Here is a 23,417-nt window from a genome sequence, read left to right as displayed (position 1 = left end):
CTTAGGTACTTAAAACAAAAGAAGTAATTTATATTAAGTGGCCGCTATCGCCGCTAAAGCATCGTGCAACTGCATACCCAATTTATGGATGGAATTCATTAATAAAGTGGGTATGGATTTTCGCAGCTGGTGCACATTAAAATCGTCTTTTTAACTAGTAACGCTAAAATACCTATACATTTTTGTTATCCTATCTATATCATGCGACATTTCATTAATAAAGACAAGTGGCATTCTAATATCTCTATTAGCATAAACGTTCTCACATTTATTATCTTGTCAGTCCAGTGATAAAAGTGACAATGTCTAGAACTACAACCGCTAATCAGCCATATTCTAATCATATCATGTAGTTCCACCTTTCTCCGCCAGCGTGCGGCTTGAATGATTAACCAATCTGGTTCATTTTACTTGACGATATGCAGATGACATAATACTGGCCTGGGGCGTTGTTCCAACTGCCAATCGTAGGCAACTTTATCTTGGGATCCAGTATAAGAGCGCTTGCCATGAATCTAGTAAACTAGATCTGGCATGAGGGTGGGGAGAAGTGACCGAACAGAATAGTCTTATGTATCTTTCAGTAGGAGTAGCAGCGAAAGAGCTGTTATTGTTTGTCCTTGTCACAGTCTCAAATATATTTGTTCCCCACCGTTTTTTAGTATGGACTATGGTGGGGTGGGAATGAATTCGACCAATCACAGTGTCGCATTTGCGTATGTTTTGTCCCTCACGGAGGCACGCGTATACCACTCCTATACGATCCTAGTCCTACCTTCTATGGCACTTGCCAATAGGGTATTTGACTACCTACTAGTCAAATTAGTTTCTTTTTTCGAACTGTCAAAACGATTTTGCTACTATGAAATTTATATGAAACACTAGCATGTGACGTCACGATCATTTACCTACTCTTAATCTTTTTATACGGGTTTTAAAATAGAAATTGTGTCTAAAAATAACTGCTGTCTACGCTTCTCTATTATCTTCTGATGCTTTATTTCATGCATGGTATAAAATAAATTATTTTAAATACAGTTAAATACCCTATTACTTGTAGATGTTATGAGTCTGTAGATCACTCTATATTGGTGAAACATATAAGTACTTGATTCGCTTAAGCGATGACAATACAGACAGGGTTTGAACGTTTATTGCGCCCAATAAATGAGAAGTAGAAGCGACGCTGCATTGATGTCGTTAAACATTTTATGACCAAATGTTTCCACATACTATTTTATAGTTATGGTGTTGCATTGGTGTCGTTCGTATGGGAATGGGAACGACCATAATATTCATACTTATAAACTTACTAAGATGAAAACAAAGTCATCCCATCCCATAAGTGTTCCGTGGACAAAGTTTTGTACGGAACACTAATAATCGCGTCGAGGGGTCGGGTTGCGTCGTATCAGATGTGAAGAAAACGTAACTTTAACTTATAAGAAGTATTAGACCTCTATCATAAAGCGTTAATCTTAATTAATACACACCTGCAGAAGTTAGGTAAATTACTCTTTCGAATTCTTAATATCAGTGTCGACCACACGCTACAAAAATCTGTAGTACAGAATGTAATGCATAATTGTTTTCCTTCGTATTTTCTCGGAAACTTTCGTATTTGTCATGCTACTTCAGTCAACCTCAGTACTTTTTATACCGAGACTGACTGAAATAGCAAGACACGTTCGTACGTTTCCGTGAAAATACGATGGAAAATAATTATGCACTACCTATACATCTGCGGGCGCAGCACGGTTCCATTTTTATCGTCTATCACTATGCGCGTCCCTTTCGCACTTACATACTTGTTAGAACGTGACAGGCATGGTGACAAGCGTTAGATATGCGACCGTGCTACGGGGGCTGTACTGTGCAGTTCTTGTCATCACAATGAAACGAGTAACATCGTACATTGCGCCTCTATAGCATAATATTCTTTCTTTTCCACCAATCACAGTACCCTCAATAAATCAGATTAAAGCGTAATCCGTTACGTGATTCTGGAGTTGGACACTCTAATAAGTTCAGGCACTGGTTAGCCCGCGAAGAATGTTACTATGTTACTTTTCTAGCGCCCGAAACGGTGTAAGTCTTAAACAGATTGGTGAGACTTACGTCCTTTTGTGGTAAAGGGGTAATACAGGTTGACTCGGTTGGGTGACGCTCAAGTAATAGGTACTTAATGTTAGTAATTGGCGGTCACATCACATGTCGAACGTACGTGATTAATGAAGTGTTTAGCGCGTGCGGAGCAACATGATTGGGCAACGACGGGTAACTTTAAAGTGTCTAGGCCTATGTTGGACTTACGAGTATTGTCAGCTTGGTCATTTTACTCCTTTTTTTAGCCGTAGATCACGTCGACTAAATTATTTTTTCTACGGTCAATTTACCTCGCGGGCTATACAGACCATTTAAAATCGCGATCTACCATTGTATTGTATACGGCTACTAATGAAAGTATGTATTGAAGTGGAGTGAAATGGCCTGCATCTGATTGCGACATACCTACATCACGTGATTTTCACGCACAGAATAAGTAATATTATTATAACATGCGTGAAAACTGGGGACCAATTCGACTCGTCAGAACACAGAACACCGCCTCTAGAAACCTAATATTGGGCATTTTGTTCCCGACGCAAATCACCAAACTGTGAGGTGCGGGAGGGGTGCTCACGGCGTTGCAATTGGTCGTTTCAAACATGGCGCGCTGACACGTGTAAGTGTAGGGATGGGACATGTTCATTACAGGTAGTGGGTAGTGGGTACTGCTACCAGTGATATCGAAATTTATTGTGGTAAAATTGTTACAAGTAGTTATACTTAGAGTAAACTTACTTAATAATTATATTGATTAATTTAATATTTCATTAAGTAATTTAATAATGTACCTGAAATTTTTACTTAACATATTAGGGCATTTCTGTTTAAAGTACCCAGAACATGAATTTTAAAGTTTAGAATTTTTATATTATTTCCACTCAGAATCGCAATCTCTTTCGATACGAGAAAAAAGTGTCGCCAAAATCTCATACAATTATTTTCTTTTGTCCGTTTTATTAAGGTCATTGAAGGTTGTATTGAAAACATATTCAAATGGACCAATAACATATGCCTATTACAAATCAACTCCGAGTTCTCTCGCACTTCTTTGAAGTTCATCATCAGGTCCATCTCGTGACATGAGACCTAACTGCTCACCTAGAGGATTCTAAAAAAACCATACAACATATGTCTATCACAAACCAACACCGAGTTCCCTCGAACTTCTTTGAAGTTCATCATCAGGTCCATCTCGTGACATGAGACCTAACTGCTCACCTAGAGGATTCTAAAAAACCCATACAACATATGTCTATCACAAACCAACACCGAGTTCCCTCGCACTTCTTTGAAGTTCATCATCAGGTCCATCTCGTGACATGAGACCTAACTGCTTACCTAGAGGATTCTCAAAATCCATACAACCTATGTCTATCACAAACCAACACCGAGTTCCCTCGCACTTCTTTGGAGTTCATCATCAGGTCCATCTCGTGACATGAGACCTAACTGCTCACCTAGAGGATTCTAAATAACCCATACAACATATGTCTATCACAAACCAACACCGAGTTCCCTCGTGCTTCTTTGAAGTTCATCATCAGGTCCATCTCGTGACATGCGGCCTAACTGCTCCGCTGGCCTAGAAGATTCTAAAAAACTTACACGACATGTTACCTATATATTATGTCTAAAATGGTACAATACGGTATGACGAAGCACGAGCAAGTTTCCGCAACTGAAAAACCATCATCGTCACATCACTAGTCGAAAGGGAAAGGGATAGCGCATTGCATTTTCAAGTTGACGAAAAGGGACGGACATACTTCGCCTCTGCTTCCGACCAGTATAAAATGAACCCCGCGGACAAGAAACATTATTCAATGAAATAATGAATTTGACTTTCCTGTGGGATGTTTTTCCATCTGTTTCGTATGTAGATGTCTTAGATGACTTGCCACACCATTTTACGCTGCAATATCCCATGATTTCCCAATGAATTCAATAGTTTACGATTTATTTTCTTAGACTCGTGCACACTGCTAACAGGTCGTAACCTTGGGCGCAACTGATCGGAGCGGCGCGCGAACAATCTTATATTTGACCTATACACCATACGGGCGGTGACCGCGAGTCGTCCTATAAGCTCGGTCTATAGGGGTTGGTCTGTGTGTCAGAATTACAGGTCGTAACGTGGCCACGTATTTTCATATTATGAGTTTCAACTTTCGACTCAAGTGTTTCGCTCAAAGATACAGTAAATACTTTTCTTAAAACCGTGTATGTATAACTAATGTAATCAAACGGATGAATAAGTAGAGCCCGTCTACACTATGCGTTTGCATCGACTTAGCAGTGACAATGTAAAGTCTGTCAAAAAAAGAGTAGAAATTAAAAAGTGCCAATACTGTAGTCGTCAATTTCAAATCAATCTGAATAAGAAAACGGGACGACACTACAGCATTGCCACTTTTTAATTTCTACTCTTTTTTGTCAGACTATAGGAGAACGTTATGCCTACTCGTTGTAGTAGGTACTTGGCGATCAAATGTAGCGTACGCGGACGCTAAACAGATATTGAAGTGGAGCAAAATGGCTTGCAACTTCTTGCCACATACCTATGTAGCTTTCATCGCAACAGCAGTGAAATGTCCAACTCGTGACGGGAGATTAGGTTAAAGCGACGTACGGTAAGCCCTGCCCGATTTGTAGCATTTAAGATTTGATTGTATAGTTCCCCGGTTATTTCACTAACTTCTTGTTGTTCACGAAATTGGCTATCGTGAATGCGTTTATTATTTTCAAATATCCTTAAAAATAAAACGTCTTACCTTTTGCAACTGGCTTCTAGCATTGGCAGTAAGTGGTCACGTCCTAAAGATGTCATCAGTGGAAGCGAATGTATGCAATTTCCATCTCCTAAGGAAGTTTGGTTAATTGTTCATTGCCGTCGCGGCATATTTGTGTAATATCCTTGGTACCGATAAGATATTAACGTGCCGCTAAAATTATAAGTCATAGTCTAGCAATCTAACAAAAGACCTACAGGCAATGGGACGTAGCCTCTCATCACAATGGACCTTAAAGCACGGACGGAGTTTCCCTGTGGCGACCGTGAGTTCTTCTAATAACTTGGCGCCCTTGCTATGGCGGTGCCCGGTATCATCGTATTACTCTCATTGGCCAAAAGCCGCCCCTGAGGGCATACCGCGAACCACGTTCGACGTGTTGCCTCCCTGTCACACTTGCGTACAAATTACAAGTACGACAGAGAGGCAACATGTCGAACGTGGTTCGCGGTAGACCCTCTGTTTATTACTCGTGAAAGTGAAACAACGAATGATCAAGATTACAGGAAAACGTTCGATAAGGGCTGTGAGGGCAGCGCACAAAGGGTTGTTGAAGATTCTTGGGGCTTAAAAAAATTATACGGTCGAATTGATAGGTAACCACCTCTTTTTAGTGTTCCGTACAAAACTTTGTTCACGGAACACTTATGGGATCACTTCGGTCTTGCAAATCAGATTTTAAATCGGATTGTAATTGTTTTCCCTGGTACCTACTTCAAACTTCTACTCTTAGAGCAAAAGAAAAAATTTAATCGACTAAGTACCATAGTCCGCAACCTTTACACGCAACTTTTATAGTGCATTTAGGTACATGTTTCCATGTTTGGTACGTCCCAGCAATTAAATCTACCACGCACAGTACAAACTGAATGCAACCCGACTGCAACTTGTATGGTCACTGCACGCCGACGTCGCCGACGTTGCAGTTGGCGTGCAGTCGGTGTGCAGTTCCCTAACAAATTGCAGTCGAGTTGCAGTCCGTCTGTAGTCTATATTAATACTTCTTGTCTACGCCACAGAATAAATAATAGTACTAGGTACAGAAGACTCACTCTCTAACAAAACGCGTCTGTTACGATCAGCACAGATATGGCCGCTAGGTGGCGACAGCGCCACGCGCGGCTTATGGCAAACCTCAAAATTGGGGCCGAACGGATGTACTTTTAGCTACCTGTAGCAAAGCGACGTAATCGCGGAGTGAGCCACGCCTGTCTAGGCCTTAAAGCTTTCGAGTTTATCACAGCTCTATACTCCTTCAAGTTATAAACGAGTCAAGTTACGCAGATAATAAATTGTTGCTAAGCATAAAAATACGGCGCTTTATTTTAAAATAATGTGTTCTGTTATATATTATATTATTTATAGTGATGTTTAGATGTTGATTGAGCAGATATGGAAAGTCTTGTTTTGGTGTACCACAGGGGAGTGTCCTTGGGCCGACCCTATTTTTAATCTATATAAACCAGTTATGTAATATGTATATTAAAAACGGACACATTTTTTCTTATGCTGACGACACTGCCATTGTCTTCACTGGAGACACTTGGGAAGACGTGAAGCATTCTGCAGAACAAGGTCTGTCAGAAGTTGCCTGCTGGCTGCGCTCTCGACTTCTTACGTTAAATACATCTAAAACAAACTATATTTGCTTTACGAACTACAATAGTACACAACCAGATCACCATTTTAATATAAAAATCCACACATGCAACAACAATACGCAAAACTGTACATGCTCTACTATAAATAAAGTTGAAAATACTAAGTATCTAGGGATACTAGTGGACCAACGCCTAACATGGCATTTGCACATAGAGCTGCTCATGAGCCGTATCAGGAAACTTGTATGGGTCTTTAAAAACCTAAGACACATTTGTACCTCACAACTTCTCAAACAAATATATGTAACCCTTGTCCAATCAGTCATAAGTTACTGTATACCGGTCTGGGGGGGTGCTACAAAAACCAAATTTTTAGAACTCGAAAGAGCCCAGAGATCATTGCTTAAAGTTATGAATTTCAAGCCGTTTAGATTTCCTACCATAGAGTTATATAATCTTTCTAATGTATTATCTGTCAGAAAACTGTACATATTATTTACGACCTTAAAATTACACAAGACCGTACCATATACACCAAACACACATAATAGAAGGAGAAGAAACAATTTAATTCCAACAGTTCAAATAAACACAACGTATGCTAGTAGACAATTCGTTTGTAAATCCGTTAAACTATATAATTCTATTAATAAAGATTTAAATATATATCCATTATCATATTACGAATGCAAAAAAATCATAACAAATTGGCTAAAATTTAAAAGCTATCATGATATTGAAAACTTAATCCATAATGTTTTTGATATCTAAATACACAGACACACATTCGCACACACACGCACACACACACACACACACACGCGCGCGCGCACACACACACACACATTCGCTCATTAATTTCAGTTTAAATTTAAATTATCTCTAACTACTTTTGTTATTCACTGAAATGTTAATATTATTTCTTTTAATTTTATTCATGAAATAATTTATTATTGTTCACTTAGCAACTAAGGAAGAGCGGTGCCTCTTAATACAAGTATCTGTTTACTTAAAAAGAGGTACCAACCCTGTACAATGTAACCTAACACTTATAATGAATAAACAATTTTATTATATTATTTATTATTTATTATTTATTATCGTCAAATTATTAATTATAAAAAAATGTCTGTGTTCGTGACAAAGGCCTGCAACAGGTTTGTAACTAGTAAACAACATGTTGCAACATACCTAGTACCTAACTACCTAGAGTTCACATGTTTATAAAACGCGACCCTGTAATTTACAAAAGCGTCGTCTGGATATAGAAATATAACAACACGAACTTACCTAAACCCGAAGAGTATTTTAATAATACGGCACCAATACGGCACAACCATAATGAATGTTTACTTATATTACAAATCCTTAGTAATCGACGCCTTCAGCCCTTACTGATTTTCCTTCATAAACTTTATTTATAATTTAATCACATCTTGCAACAACAACACAACACAAAACTCAAACAAATCACGAATTTGCTCCAAGAATGAAAAGTTGAAAACTCTCTATCTCCATTAAATCTCCATTTTGAAAATTTGAAAGTAACGACAGTAGACAGCAGTATTTTTGCTCTTTAAACTTTTAAACGGGATTCTTGTTTTTTTTATAGCCGTAACACACTACCGCATCGCACTGCGATCTTGATACGCCGCAGTCGCCGCACCCAGTGAGAGCCAGAAACAGATATCTTTTATTATCTCTTTCTTTAAGTGAGAGCGAGACTATAGTCCGTCAAACCACTTAGTCAGTAGAAAAAAATGCGAAATTCAAACTTTGTATGGGACGATAACCCTTCGCGCCTATATATATATTTTAACTTTACCGCTTTTTTCTACTGACAAAAATGGCTTGACAGACTATACATAAAAACAAAACTTTTACACTTATTGTTTATGGTTTGACGCGTTTCCGAACGAAGCGCTTTAATACCAACCAATCACAGCACCCATCAAACGGTTTCATTTTGTAACGTTTGTATTTCAAAAAACCACAAGCAACGTTCGTCATTTCATTCGTGCTTTGGTAAATCAGTGTTTCAATGTTTTGTGCGTCTTAATTTAATAAGAATATAATTGTGGTTAATTAAATCTATATACATTGTTGTTTGTTGTAATCTATAAAATTTGTGCTGTGGTGTGTACGTGAAGACGGATGATAGTTTATTATTGATAGAAACCTTCACAATGATTGCATTAACGGACGACGTATACAAATTATTGTAAGTATTTTACCGGAAAATACATAAATAACACGTTACGTTAATAAAACACCATGCCTTGTCGGTATGATTTGTCACAGTGGCCCTAAAAGTTACTTTATATTAGCTTTTGCTAAACCGCGCCTAAACACAGTTTGTCATTACAAACTTTCATTTATCCAGCGATGGCGTCACAGAGGAAGTATCCCGAAACGTCCGTCACCTGATGCAGCAACTATGGCTGAACTGGTCCCACGTCGGTGTGGAGTATGACGTGAAAGTCAACAACATATACAAGCTGGTGCAGATTGAGAAGGACCTCCACAGTGATGTGTTGGATGAGACTAAACAGAAACTTAAGACCATGCAACAACAAGTTGAAGGTAAATAATTATTTTAGTAATCCTACTGTTAACCTTAGGTGGGTTTAATATTTGAAAGCTTGTAAGTTATAAGTAAGCGTAATTCTCTATAAACTCCAATTTTTAAAAAGATACTTTAGCTTGTATTACAAGTTATTCGCCTTTATGAAGTTTCTTCGTCAACTTTCAAGTGTTATTTCAAGTTTGATTAGGATGACTAAAATTACTAATCTAATAATGCTTAATAGTATAATACTGTCACACTTAGCATAACAGCAGTCACTCATTTTGAAATCTCTTTCAATTGTAGAACATATATAAGTACAAAGTATACAATTGAATGACATTTCAAAACGAGTTACTGCTCTTATTCTAAATGCGGCAGAATAAAATATAACATAATTATTTATGGTTCCAGAATTAAAAGATGAGACCAAGAAATTGAGCCAGTACCTGTCTGTTGACATCAGTATTATAGAGTACAAGGATGACATGATGCTGTTTGAGTATAAGAAAGAGCTGGAAGACCAGATTATGGGGTAAGTGAACATGAATGATTATTAACATCATGTAGAAATATTTGCTTACCAAGAGGCTAACTGAGCTTCAAGACATATTATAACTAAAAAGAACATCTCTAGTACTCATACCAAACAGAGAAGGTTAGAATAAAAAGGCTTATTATTATTATAGAAATAGGTATTGTTTAACTACAGATATTTTATAGTGCCTCTTCTCAAAGTTTGTTCTATAAATCTCTACCAAGCTTATTAATCATACTAGGGTTGGTCAACTACTCTTGTTAATATTAGCACAGTTTGTTAGAATGTTTGATGTTTGTGTAAATGCCGACATCGCACTAGAACACAGTAGCTTTGTCACAAACTTTTACCCAACTGCCCAAAATACTGCACATTTCAAATAAGCCACCCTAGCCTTGTAAGTAGTACCGAGCTACTAACAATGGTGATGTATGCAGCTCGGGTGCGCGCGACCCACCCTTCGCACCCTGCACGATGTCTACGGCTTTGACTGTATTGTTTTATAGACTGTGACCATACTGACCAAAACTATGTCACAGATATAGAGAACAGATGGAGCAGCGGCGCACTGAAATCAATCGCCTGCTGGAATGGCAGCATGACCTGACGGAGAAACTGGGAGTCACCTTCCATGAGCTGCAGGACATCCCACTCCCACCCCAAGACGAGTTGGACAAGTTGAGGAACCATCTCGAAGTGCTGCAGTCAGAGAGAGACAAGCGATCTGAGATCTTCCTGCACACGCAGATTGAAATTAAGGATATCATGGGTATGATTTTTACTCTCACTTTTTGTGACAAGCTATTGCTAGATTAAAGTTATTTTTAAAATATGTCAAACTTTTTGCTTTGTGTCAAAATATGGTTTTTGTTAGTTGTCAATAACCCTAAATTTGCTCCAAGAAACCCAAAGTAAGGGATCGAAGGGATTCAAATATCAAAATGTTTTCCATTTCCAGACAAACTCCAAATCAGACCACAGAGCAAGTTTGAGCATGTGGTGGTCAGCTCTCTGTCTGTGGACTTCAAGGTGACAGATCTGAACATGGACCGTCTGGCCAAGCTGCGGCAGGATTTGCAGGAGAAGTATGACCAGACCAACAACCGGGTAAGTTGTGTGGATGGGGTATTTTTACAATGATAGAGTAAATATTTACTAGTCATACTGCAAGATCCAAAAAATCAACAACCTATAATTTTGGTTGACTACTATCTATAATTATGGACCATAAGGAGCATTGTAAGGCACTGAAGTTTATCTTTTTAAAATCGCTGGTTGAATAGTTAACTTTTTAAGAAGTCCGCATGTTACTTGTTAGTTATTCAGACAACTTAATAACTGCTACTATACATACTCACTCTCCCTTCATTTTCTGTGCATTTAAAAAAGAGAGGCCAATGTGAGATCTCTTCGCAAAACATTTATCATGTACCTAATCAAGGAGCATTCCATGAAATTGTCACCTTTGTCCCGTACTAACACGAATTTTCTGACGAGTTGCTTTTTCTATAACAAATGGTCAAAAATAAGCCCAGAAAAATAATCCCCTGATTTAAATGCCGAAAAAAGTCGCAACACAGGAAATAAAATGCGTTTGTACGGGACAGCCCGTGGATTGCTTCTCAAATGATCTTGCACTGGTTCGACTTGATTACTAAAAATCAAGTTTCACCAAAGTCTCCTTGAGATTTATATTAAACTAGAGGGGAATTTACAGTTTTTTTTACTGCCCCTTAGGTATTAGAACTGCGCGAGCGTCTGTCCAAACTGTGGGAGTGTTTGGATGAAGACCAGATATACAGAGACAACTTCCTGCAAGCGCACCCCGGCTGCCATCCTGCCACCGAAGCTGCCATCAAGGAGGAGATCAAGCGCTGCGAGCAGATCAAGAGGCAGAAGATTCAGGTAGATAAATCATCATCATATCAGCCGTAAGATATCCAGTCACTGTGGCGGTGGACCCGTTTGTGTGATTAAATATATCCAGTCACTGCTTATCATAGGCCTCTCGTAAGGATCCCCCAACAACGGGTCGTGACCTGGCCTCGTAACAGTTCGCTACAATCTTAACCAGATCCTCTGACTAACTTGTTAGACGCCTTCCTTAGAGTCTATTTGCGTCTCAAATTTGGTTAAAAGTTGAATACCCTTAGTTTATAGTCGCCACTCTAGCATCTTTATGCCCCGCCGCTCATCAATTATTTTTACGAACATGGATGTCCATAATTTTCGTAACTGCTGGTTAGGTCTGAGAAATTCTTCTTCTACCTAGGGGCTGTCCATAAATTACGTCATCGATTTTCGATGATTTTCGACTTTGACTTTGACGATTTTAGGCGACTTGCGACGGCGGCAGCGTTAACCATAGGTTGGAGCGAGACATAGCGATCGGAACTTTCGTTCCCACGCTGCCGCCGTCGTCAGTCGCCTAATGTCGTGGTCGAGCCGTAACGCTCATACTGTTTTTACTCAGGTGTTCGTAGCGAACATGCGCACGAAGATCAAGCTCATGTGGGACAACATCATGTACTCGAGCCGGCAGCGAGAAGAGTTCGTCCACTACTACCAGGACATCTTCACTGAAGACACCCTCACGTTGCACGAGATGTATCTGGATAAGATTACTAAATACTACAATGAGCACAAGTAAGCTATTCATTTTATTTATTTGAACATAAAAAAAAGCGTATACAGATGTAGTGCATAATTATTTTCCATCGTATTACGGAAACGTACGAATGTGTGTTGCTATTTCAGTCAGTCTCGGAACAAACAGTACTGAAGTTGACTGAAGTAGCATGACAAATACGAACGTTTCCGAGAAAATACGATGGAAAACAATTACGCACTACATCTGTAGATACACGGCTATTGTAGTATTTTCACATTGTGCAGTTACATTTTTTTCTTTATTTATTTTTCGTCTCAAGTTAGGTTATTTATAATATGAATATTAAAAAAATATAAAAATACTTACAAAACAATTAAATATACATATAAACACATTATAAAAAACCTAACTTAACCTAACCTAGGGTGCCGCCTAGCAGTTACATTATTATTAAAGTCGGAAGTAACTTAATAAAGGCTCATCCTAATATTAACCACTTAGGAGTTTTGTGTACTAATAAATGAAAAGTGCAGAAATTTACTCTCTGGAAACCTCAATACATTCAGTGCCAGTGACCCACAAGGCGGGTTCTCTGTTCGCGGTGCCATTCGCTACAAAGCGGATAATAAGCCACGTAATTGGCCACGAGCGTAGGGCTGGCAGACCTGGCAGTGAATGCGTCCTATCCTAATAAGAGCGTACATTTTGCCGCAACATATATCACGTTTAAATATAGTTACCCCTTGATTTCCTTATTATTCAGACTCCTCATGACATGATTGTTTGGTCAAAAGGCACATTTTCGAGTTGGTGGTGACCCGCAAGAACCTCTGGCTGAAGCAAGCCGAACTAGACGCGCGCGCCTCCGAGCCGGGCCGCTACCACAACCGCGGGGGGAATCTGCTTAGAGAGGAAAAGGAGAGGAAAGCTATTGAAATGAATGTAAGTCACATGACACTATATACAAAATCTGTAGTTTGACCAATGATTTATGCATGTCAGTGAAACCCAGCTAAACGAGAATTTCAAAATTGCCGCCTTTTTAGTGATGGGAATAGTTGGCCAGAATATGGATTATCTTATCTTCTTACTTGTGTGATTTTATGAAGATATGTAATTATTGTATTCGGCCACTTTAGTAATTCAATAAAATTATCCTGGAATTATCAGATAAAACAATTGTACCTAATCTTTGAAAAAAAAAAACAATACATAATTTAAAACTATGTATGTAGGTATTAGTTACATACGTTATTGCATATTCCGATGGTATAAATGAGAAGTCCTGTAAATTCTATGATTATAGCTATGTATTACTGTCATTTTCTATTTTTAGCTCCCGAAAATTGAGGCCCAACTCCGCGAAGTAGTAACAGAGTACGAGACGAAAACTGGCAGCACCTTCACCGTGGACGGAGTGTCTCTACTGCAGCTTATCGAGGACGAAAAGGAGTCTAGAAAAGTTGTAAGTTATTTGAACAATAAAAAAACTTTTTCGAAATATTTATGTGGAGCTAGGGTTCACAAGGGTTTTCCAAGATGATGTTAACACTTTCGCAACCAGGCAAAATTTCAAACAATACCCCAGAAACCGACAGTACTCGCTAGTCGGGCAACGACGTGCAACTCAATGCCGCACGCCGCGAACCCGCTAGTCGGGCAAGCGGCGGACGCTCGGGGCTGTGCCAAGTAACTTTCGTATAAGTACGTGGATAAAATTAAATCTGCTGTCTCATCTGTTTAGGCTCCCCGTTTTATCAATTATCACAATGCATTCAGTGGGACAGTAGGAAATGAATAAAATCACACAAAGCCAAATCATCAACAGGCAAAACCACAAAGTCCAGTAAGAAAGCAGAAATCACAGTTGTCCAAAAAACAAGCCGAGTCGTCAAAATGAAAATTAACACAACACAACAACGTCCGAAGCACATCACAAACCATTACGGAATGGCTCCGATTGCAATTTTACACCGAGACCGGGTTGAAAAAAAAAACCCGGGTCGCAAACTTCAAATAGATAAGTGATGGTAAACAACATCTCCAGGGTTAAGTGTATGATCACAGTAACTACATTCTTTTGTCAAAGAAGTTGCGACTTTATTGTATGTGTACGAACGTACTAATTATCGTAACTATTCAAAGCTACTTGTTACGTTTTGCTTCCACGCAGTTGCAGTGCAGTGCTGGTTTATGATGACTGACCTATTGTCTTTTTCTGAGAACTGCCGCTTAGAAGTTAGAATGTTGTTAGGTACTTAGTTGAATTTCTTGGTTTATTTTTCTCCGAATTTTGTTTCACAAAAATCATCCTATGAGTACTCATGAAATAGATGTATACCTATACTTACTAAATATTCGTAAACACAAATTAGGTTGTACGATTTACGAAAATTCTAAGTCCTATTGATACATACCCGTGTATGCAATTTCACGTAACCAACTAATAAGAATTTTTATTTTGTAATCGCATTAGGTAAAGTAAATAAAAATACAAAGTGAAGTAATAAAATATAATAATCAACTGTACCAACTTTTCGACCACATAATAATCAGAAGACTTACAATTTTTTCTGTTAGTGGCAGTGGCAGCCCTGAGGTAGTGAAGATGCAATGCTTGCCCGCCTGTCGGGCACTTCGGCGTCGCGTGTAGGTTTATAGCTCTTGCCCGACTAGCGGGTATGCCGGCATCTGAGTAAAGTTTACGAGTGCCCGAGAGTCGGGTACGCGGTGTCGAATGTGTTATAAAAACTTTTTACAAAAAAAAGCAAACCGACTTCAAAAAGGATCAAAAAAAATATTATCGTTTTTGAAGTCTATGCGTTACCAACTGATATGTTTGAAGTCGGTGCCAAGCCAAATTTGGAAGCATACCATGATTTTGGTGCGATTCGATAAGGATGTACCTACGTTGGATTGCCTTACACGACGACAATGAACGTACTTTCTGTAGGTACAGTCGACGTTAAAAATATGTTTACACTTTTCGCCTTATTACAAAGGAGTAAGGTGCAAAAGTGTAAATATATCTTTGACGTCGATTGTATCTAAGAACACACCTCAGAACACACGATCAAACCTTCTTGGCGCAGTCTGTACCATGTTTGTCGGCACATTAGTGGAAATCCAATGCATTTTTTTTTCGTCGGTTTTTTTAAAGAGCATTTCTTACTAATGCTCGAACAGTCTATAGCACGCAAGTGTGAGATTGGGACTGAGTAATTTGCCGTCCCTTATCCAGAGGACTACACTTCAAAATATAAAACAATTTAAGAAATTTACCTTCTTGCCAAATTTCACCTAAAGCGGTTCAGTTGTTTAGCCATGAAAAGGCGACAAAGAGGCAGACAAAATTACTTACACATTTGTAATAGTTATTAGTGCAGTTCTAATGGGATTTATAGCTATAAAGCTGATTATTTTGACTGGTATTGTTACTACTTGGCTTGGCACCGACTTCAAACATATCAGTTGGTAACGCATAGACTTCAAAAAGGATAATATTTTATTTCATCCTTTTTGAAGTCGGTTTGCTTTTTTTTGTAAAAAGTTTTTATTTTTCCATTTTTAGTTTTAACGCATTGTTAAGAGCGCGACGCATGAATGAAAAACAAGATCATGTTTAACACTAAATTCGTGTACCTATTACTTTAATAAATATGTATGTAATCAGGAATTTTCTCGAGTCCGTCTGGGAAATTATAATTCCTGTCACTACTACACTAAATCCATCCTCCGCCCCGGCACTGGCCCAATCCCTCAACGCCCCGATCACTCAACCTCACAGCGCATCAACCCCTGATCCAGGAACCCCTCGACCCTGAACCAGGAATTGTCTCGAGTCCGTCTGGGAAATTATAATTCCTGTCAACTAAATCCATCCGCCCGCCCCGCCACTGACCCAATCCCTCAGCCCCCCGATCACTCAACCTCACAGCACATCAACCCCTGATCCAGGAACCCCTCGATCCTGAACCAGCAACCCTTCAACCGCCATTCCCCGACCCGTTAATCTCTGACCCCTTAACTCCTAACCCTAACCCCCGATCTGATATATTCGCTAGCATGTGTGTAACTTACTTCCTATGCATCTCGCTCGTACTAACCTTAGTGTGAGCGAGATGCATAAAAAGTTACATTTAGATGCATAAGACGTTAGCGAATATGTCAATGTCAAACTCGTGGTAAGGCTACAGTTGCAGTACATCAGATTGGTGGTTTTCGGAAGCAAATGCTCGAGTTACTTTAGAAAACCCCGAAATCACTTAACACGTGCCTTTAAAAATTGAGGAGTTCCCTCAATTCCTCATGGATTCCATCATCAGACCAGAACCAAAAATAATACGGAAACACCTTGGAGGTAACTTCTTCCAAACAAAAAAAGAATTACTCAAATCGGATCACAGGTGCCAGAGTAATCGCTGAACATATTTACATTTAAAGAAATCATCATCATTATCATCAAAATAATCATCATCATCAGGTCTACTTCATCAAATTAGTGGTTTTCGAGAGAAAATGCTCGAGTTGCTTAAGAAAACGCCCAAAACACCATGCATGTGCCTTTAAAAATTGAGGAGTTCCCTCAATTCCTCATGGATCCCATCATCAGAACAGAACCAAATTAAAATGGGACCAACTCGGAGGTAGCTCCTTTCAAACAAAAAAAGAATTACTCAAATCGGACTACGGATGTCGGAGTAATCGGTGAACGTACATAGAAAAAAAAAAAAATTGCCACAACCGAATACAGAACCTCCTCCTTCTATGAAATTGAAGTCGGTTAAAAATACGCCTACCGACTTAGTGGCATTCAGAATTGAATAAATTGACAGCAGTTTAAGAAGATATTTTGATATTAAACGTTTTTTTTTAAATAAAACATAACACTTAAAGTAACTGTAAATCATAAAATAAGTATTATATCAATACCATAACGCCGTAACCTCTTGAAATACAAGCATCACAAACTTCAGTTCAATTCAAACATCATGTAGTGGAGAAGTTCCTAATAGATTTGCTCATACAATGTTCAGGAGCGTCACAACAAGCTATCTGCGCGCAAGCAGGCGCTGACGCCCACCACGCCGCTGTTCCGCTCGCTCGCCACGTCGCCGCTCGGCAAGCGCAACCGCACCGCCGCGCAGCTCGCGCTCACCGCTGAGAGGAACAGGTAATCATCATCATCTTACCTTTTCTATTTCTTCCTGTGGCCAGGGGTGCGAAACTCCTGACTTCGGGCAAACTCGGCTCCGTTCGGCTCAGCATTGCTCCGAGCAATTATTAGGGTTGACACAACTTGACGTCCCTTTGCGTGCACGACCACGTTATTTGTGTATAAAAGAGCACATGGTCCATCTGACATTAAATACCTAGGCATAATTTCGCAACACCAGAAGATAAAAGCGGCGCCAGAGAAGTCACTTGCGATTCTGACCTTTAACCATGAATAAAAATCCAATGATCCCAAATCATAGTGAACAGAAAACGTCTCAAGGAGTAGACCTTGAAGACCACAAATAGTCACTTAAAATGTTCAGCCATTCTTCGCGGTGTTTGCCAGATATTTTGAAATGAAACCGTGTTCTAAATAATTCAGGGGTTCAAATTTCTAGCACTTGTTTAGGTATAAACATCTGGCCCCTGTTTCACCAACGTGACAGGTGCGACGAATTGTAAAATCACTGTTGCTGACGTCACAGGCATCCATGGGCTACGGTTACCGCTTACCATCGGGCGGGCCGTATTCCTGTTTGCCACCATCATTGTATTATTAAAAAAAACTTTATTATATCGGATAAAAACAGATATTTCTCCTGCGAGGTTTCTGACAATTGTCACAAGAAACACTACAATTGTCACGAAATTCCGACATATAACTCATTACCTGTCAAGAATTACCTACAATTCTTCTAAATCTTTGACAATTGTCAGAAACCTCGCAGGAGAAATATCTGTTTTTATCCGATATAATAAAGTTTTTTTAAATAATACAATGATGGTGGCAAACAGGAGTACGGCCCGCCCGATGGTAAGTGGTAATCGTAGCCCATGGATGCCTGTGACGTCAGCAACAATGATTTTACAATTCGTCGCACCTGTCACCGATGTGAAATTGGGGCCTGATCGTATCATATTTCTACCTAAAATGTAATTTAGAATGCAACATAAAGTAAGAACTGAGTAAATACTAATCATTCATTTGCCTTTGACAATCAAACTTGTATGCATATTGATTCACCTGTTTCAGTATAGTTACAGTGTATGACTGTATGTTATGTCTTTTTTTCTCTGTATGTCTTGAATAACTGTGAACTTATACTGAAATAAATGATATTTACTATTGTATTGCATAAACTTGATAATGAAGAGCAGAATAGACCATCTGACTACAAACAGTTCTCTCACCCCGTAGGCCGGCGTCGAAGCGCCAGCTGATCACCGGCAGCGCCACCAAGGCCGTGTCGGCGCTCACTCATAATCTGTCCGCGTTGAAAAGATCCGCTATTTCTACTGTTAAGAGGTAACGTACATTTTTTTACTGCCATTTAAACTCGTCACAGAGAGCAATAATATATCGGCCGATACCGACCGATCCTTCCTTGGTCTTTCACTGAATGTGTTTAATTTGTTAAATATCAAAAAGAGTCGCCATCTACACGAGCATTAGGCCAAAGGTATGGTGTCATCTTTTCGAGCGATGAGCGGCCTATACTCACTTTAAAAAAAAAGTATCGTTGACATTTGTCAGCCATTTTTTTTTTGTTACATCAGCTGCTTACACAAATTACGTATTCGACAAGTAAACTAGGTAATATAATAGTTACATTACGTAACGATAAAACAATGAGTTAATAAAATAAAAACATACATGTGAATCGTTCAAATATGTATTTTTGTCTATTTCTTGTAGTATTTCTCATTCCTTGTTGCCAATTTCAGTTCGCTAACGGCCAATAAATGCATTCGTAACGACGCGGCTCGAGGCAAGTCTTACACCAAATTAGTAGCTATGTCAGTAGTTTTATTGCATTTTGTAATATCGTAAAAGGAATGAGTAATACTGTATGTTCAGCGAGTTATTAAGTAGTTGCTAAATACGTATTTCAATTTTATTGACATGTAGTACTAGACTGCTAATGAATCCATTTTACTAGCTTCACTATAAGTGAGGCAATGATTCGCGCGCGTACATAGCGTACGCAGAAGTGATTGACGACGGACTGCCATCGAAATATTATTAGTTAGACCCGATCATAGACTTTCTAAATACGGGTGGTTTTTTTTTTCAACCCTCAAGTTCTGCGATGTGTGTATTGTATATAGAATTATAGATCAAACTAAGGGTGGTATTCCATCTGTCCAATAACAAGCATACGGCCCGCCTAATGGTAAGCGGTCACCGTAGCTTATGAACGCCTGCAACTCAAGGAGTGTTACATGCGCGTCGCTCTACTCTTTAAAACCATTGCTTCACTTCTCCACCCCCTTTTAAAGCCACTGCTACTATGTAAGTTGGTCCACTGCATCTAGTGTGACTTATTTGTTTATCCATGGCTATATTCACCCTGGATTGTATTACAGACGAGTCAGCGGCCGACTAGCCACGAAGGCCATAGTGGCGAAGGCGGAGAACCACGGCGCCACCGTCAAGAGGAAGCTGGACTACGGAGCCGAGGTCCCCAAGGCGCCCAAAGCGAACGGCAGCATTCTCAAGCACAAGCGCTCGGTATGTCTACAACTTTACAGCCGAAATCATTAAGGTGCCGTTGGTTCAGAGAGTGGAGAAAAATTACAAACATATGTAACAATTTATGCACAAAAGCTAAAAGTATGAATGTATGAAGTAGCTTCTAAAAATGCGAAAATTTATTTTTGAGGAAACTCATCGATTACTTTTTTTGTTAAATCTTACAACAAATTTAAATTCAAAACCATCTCGTCCGCGGTCCCGAACACGCACTCCATCTCCCTCACGCTAACGCTCAGTGAGAGAGAACACGAACCTACGGGGCCTTAACGCTATTTGTTCCGTTTTCGAGCAAAAGGTAATCTTAATGTCGCTCGTTAATAAGGCTTTACAGCCATAACGATGCGATTACAATTCGCCATTATAGAGAAACGTCAATATGGTACACTCAAGTGTAAAAATTTGGGTGCACACAACTTACTCAAAAATATGTCCCATAGTTCTTAATTCGCTGGCATAAGAGCTATGTGACATATTTTTGAGATGATATGTCCACCCATATTTTTACAGTTGACTGTACCATGATGGTACCTTTTGTCTGAAAACGTTACATTTAGTAAAAAATATCGAGTTAAATAAATCTGCAGTTTGTGTGTGATCAAGTGATGATGGTGTTGGTTTAACATAGGTTTACATTGACTACTTACATTGTCGATACTCGTTTGTTTACTTTTTTTCATATTATACAATAACATATTAATATACGTAAGGATGGTATGTCCAATCCATCCAATCTGCCCAATGTGTATTTGCGTTTCACATTTTGTTTAGTGAGACGCAATGACATTGGACCTAGAACTTAGAGGATATAACCAAGCGGAGACGCCTTGTCTCTAATTTTCGGTACAAAACAGTCTGCCGTTTTTGCAGGGGAGGGGTACGTCAAATGTATACGTAACGTAAAAACAGCCATGTCAGATAAACGTCAGTCCATACAATGTGTATGACCATAAGCCGCCTATTTTCGACAGAGGGAACGCCTGTTAATGGCTACTCCGTTTGGTTATATCCTCTAAAACCAAGAATTTGGACAAGTGGAATACCATCCTAACCTATTTCCGTAATATTACATCAGTTCAGTTGGTTGAGCTAGTCAATGTAAACCTACTGTTAATGTTATACGTGTGTACCTGCCTGCAAAATTTGTGCTTCGCCCGTTAACTTGCGCATGTTTTAACAAGATTGTTTTCGTTTTCTAACATTTTTTTATTACATTAACTAACACATAACTAAGCCTACTTCTGGTGTGTTGGTGTGGCCTTTGATATTTTACTAATCAACCACTAATTTGTGTGTGTAACCACTAACTTCTACACTGTTTTATCTAATAATCAATAAAAAATAGTTGTTTTAGACATTTTTGACGAAACTTGCATGCGTCAAGAAAATACCTAAGTAATGTGTTTGCATTCTCTGTCACATCGCGGGTTGGATCCTCTTAATACTACGATTATACGACCGATCCCTGCAGCTTATTCAAACTTTATCTTTGTCACCGATACTATGTTGTAGTATTTTTGCGTATGTTTGCTCCTTTCCTATTTCTAAGAGTATCATTGCTAGCTCAATCGTTGTTCCTACAATATAACAAATATAATTCATTTCAACTAGTACCTTAAAATTCACTGACTAAAGGCACCGAACTTTCCGATTTGAGACGAAACATGGTCTCTGACATTAACCGTTATTCTTGTGAACGTAACAGTCACCAAAACTGTGATAAAAGCTTATAAATAAATAAGTAAAAATATTTAAAACGAATTATAAAAAACTAAAAATATAAATATAAACTAAATATGTATAAAATAAACTACCTACTGAAACCCGTCCCGGGTTGCCCCCGATCCAAAGGTGCCCATCACGCTCGCTGAGTTGCCGCGTTTGATTGCGATGGCCAGCCTTTGCATCAGGAAATATATTTATGGACGCCGGTTAAGCCCTTAACCCAGTTTTACCACTACTTCGCATAGTCTCAAGTCTCACGCACCTCATGAATGTTCGTTCATTAATCCTTCGGGTGGCTGGATGTGTAGTGTATAACTACTATCTCTAACGGGGTTTGCTTCACACCAGTCCGTCGGCAAGCGACGCAGCGGCGGGCGGCGCTCAACCGGCCGGAGCGACACCGTGGCCGAGCATGCGAAAAAGAACCCGCTTATGGAAACCACACAGCTCACTTCATACACTGATTTCAAGGTAACATTTAAAATAAGAATTCTGACAAAACTACATACAATCGTTTATCTGCTATTGGGTTATTAATCATGTTTAAACGTTTTTTCTTAAACAAATGTGTTTTATTTGACAGCGAAAATCTTGCGGGCAGGTCTCCACTGTTATTATATTTTCAAAATTGTAAAGATGTCTTGGTTCGTTCTGCCAGCGAATGAGTTAATACCATAGATTTAGCCAATCATAGTAACCTGTTGTATCAATTCACTGGCTGAATGACTGTCATGATAACGTCTTTGTATGTTTACATTCCTTGAAATATCGTAAATAACAGATTGTAATAAAACTTTATTTCGTCTTTCAGGAAGACATCGATGAGAAGAAAATAGGCCGCAGTTCCATGGTGCCGAAGCCCCCAGACAACGTTGTCCCCATGATCGTGTGCGACGCTATCGAGGAGATAAACTCCCCCAACTATCAAAAAAAAAGTCCAACCAAATCGACGCCCATGACCCCAAAAACGGGAAAGGAAAATAGGCAACACGCTGTTCCTTTAACACCTAAGACTAATCTTATGTACACTCCCACGAGACTTACTAGATCAGCTTTAAAATTGAATAATGATGGCTTCGCTACCCCCCGCGCGCCGCTCAGCGCCGCCAAGCAGAACATTCATAGAACGAATTCCAACAACAACATGGCTTACAAGAACACCCCCAGCAATATGTTACGATCCAAAACACAGACGGGTCTAGTGAGAACTCCTAAGCCTTTTGTTTAAAATACTGTTAATATTCCATCCTAAAATACACAAAGTAACTGTGTATTTATTGGATACGATGGCAGTGAGCATGTCTACACATATAATTTTGTACTGAATTTAACTATAGAAATGGCGTCTGCACGTCGTAATTATTTTAGCACTATATAGAGTTGTAGATGGTGATAATTTTATACGTATATTTCTTGACTAATGTTTGATGTAAATATTTGAATCTCTTTTTAATTTTAAAATAATTTAATATTAACATAATTTTGCGTGTTTAATTATGAGAAGTTTAATTTGTTTATGAGTCCAATTAAGTTAGTTATAATGTTTAATTTTGTGTCGTTTTACTTTTGACTTTGAATTGTTTGTATTTCGGATTATAGATTAATGGGGTTGGCCGGTGGAAGTTTTTAGCAGATGGCGCCATCATAGCTTGCCCCGTCAATCCCTAGAATTGTGTCAAATTTTTGTTTTTTTAATACCCTGGATGCCAGCTCTTTAAACCAAATCTC

At 39.0% G+C, this 23,417-nt stretch overlaps 1 protein-coding gene across 2 annotated transcripts; it reads left to right on the top strand.

Moving 5' to 3' along the window:
- Positions 1 to 8,493: 8,493 nt before the first annotated feature.
- Positions 8,494 to 23,183, top strand: LOC134797149 (protein regulator of cytokinesis 1-like). 2 transcript variants are annotated; one of them, XM_063769397.1, is made up of 14 exons: positions 8,494 to 8,720; positions 8,883 to 9,082; positions 9,480 to 9,600; positions 10,143 to 10,372; positions 10,562 to 10,710; positions 11,341 to 11,508; positions 12,077 to 12,249; positions 13,009 to 13,156; positions 13,551 to 13,679; positions 17,251 to 17,387; positions 18,630 to 18,737; positions 19,799 to 19,943; positions 22,038 to 22,160; positions 22,501 to 23,183. In XM_063769397.1, exons 1-14 carry the CDS (start codon positions 8,686 to 8,688, stop codon positions 22,915 to 22,917), a joined length of 2,283 nt encoding a protein of 760 aa, XP_063625467.1. In that variant the 5' UTR covers positions 8,494 to 8,685; the 3' UTR covers positions 22,918 to 23,183. The 2 variants fall into 2 exon arrangements, with proteins under 2 accessions (XP_063625467.1, XP_063625468.1); XM_063769398.1 differs by lacking the exon at positions 8,883 to 9,082 and having other exon boundaries at positions 8,668 to 8,720.
- Positions 23,184 to 23,417: the final 234 nt, after the last annotated feature.

This window comes from Cydia splendana, chromosome 14 (genome assembly GCF_910591565.1).
Source record: "Cydia splendana chromosome 14, ilCydSple1.2, whole genome shotgun sequence".
NCBI classification, from domain to species: domain Eukaryota; kingdom Metazoa; phylum Arthropoda; class Insecta; order Lepidoptera; family Tortricidae; genus Cydia; species Cydia splendana.
Note: the sequence above shows the minus strand (reverse complement) of the source record. Positions and strands in the feature narration are given on the sequence as shown.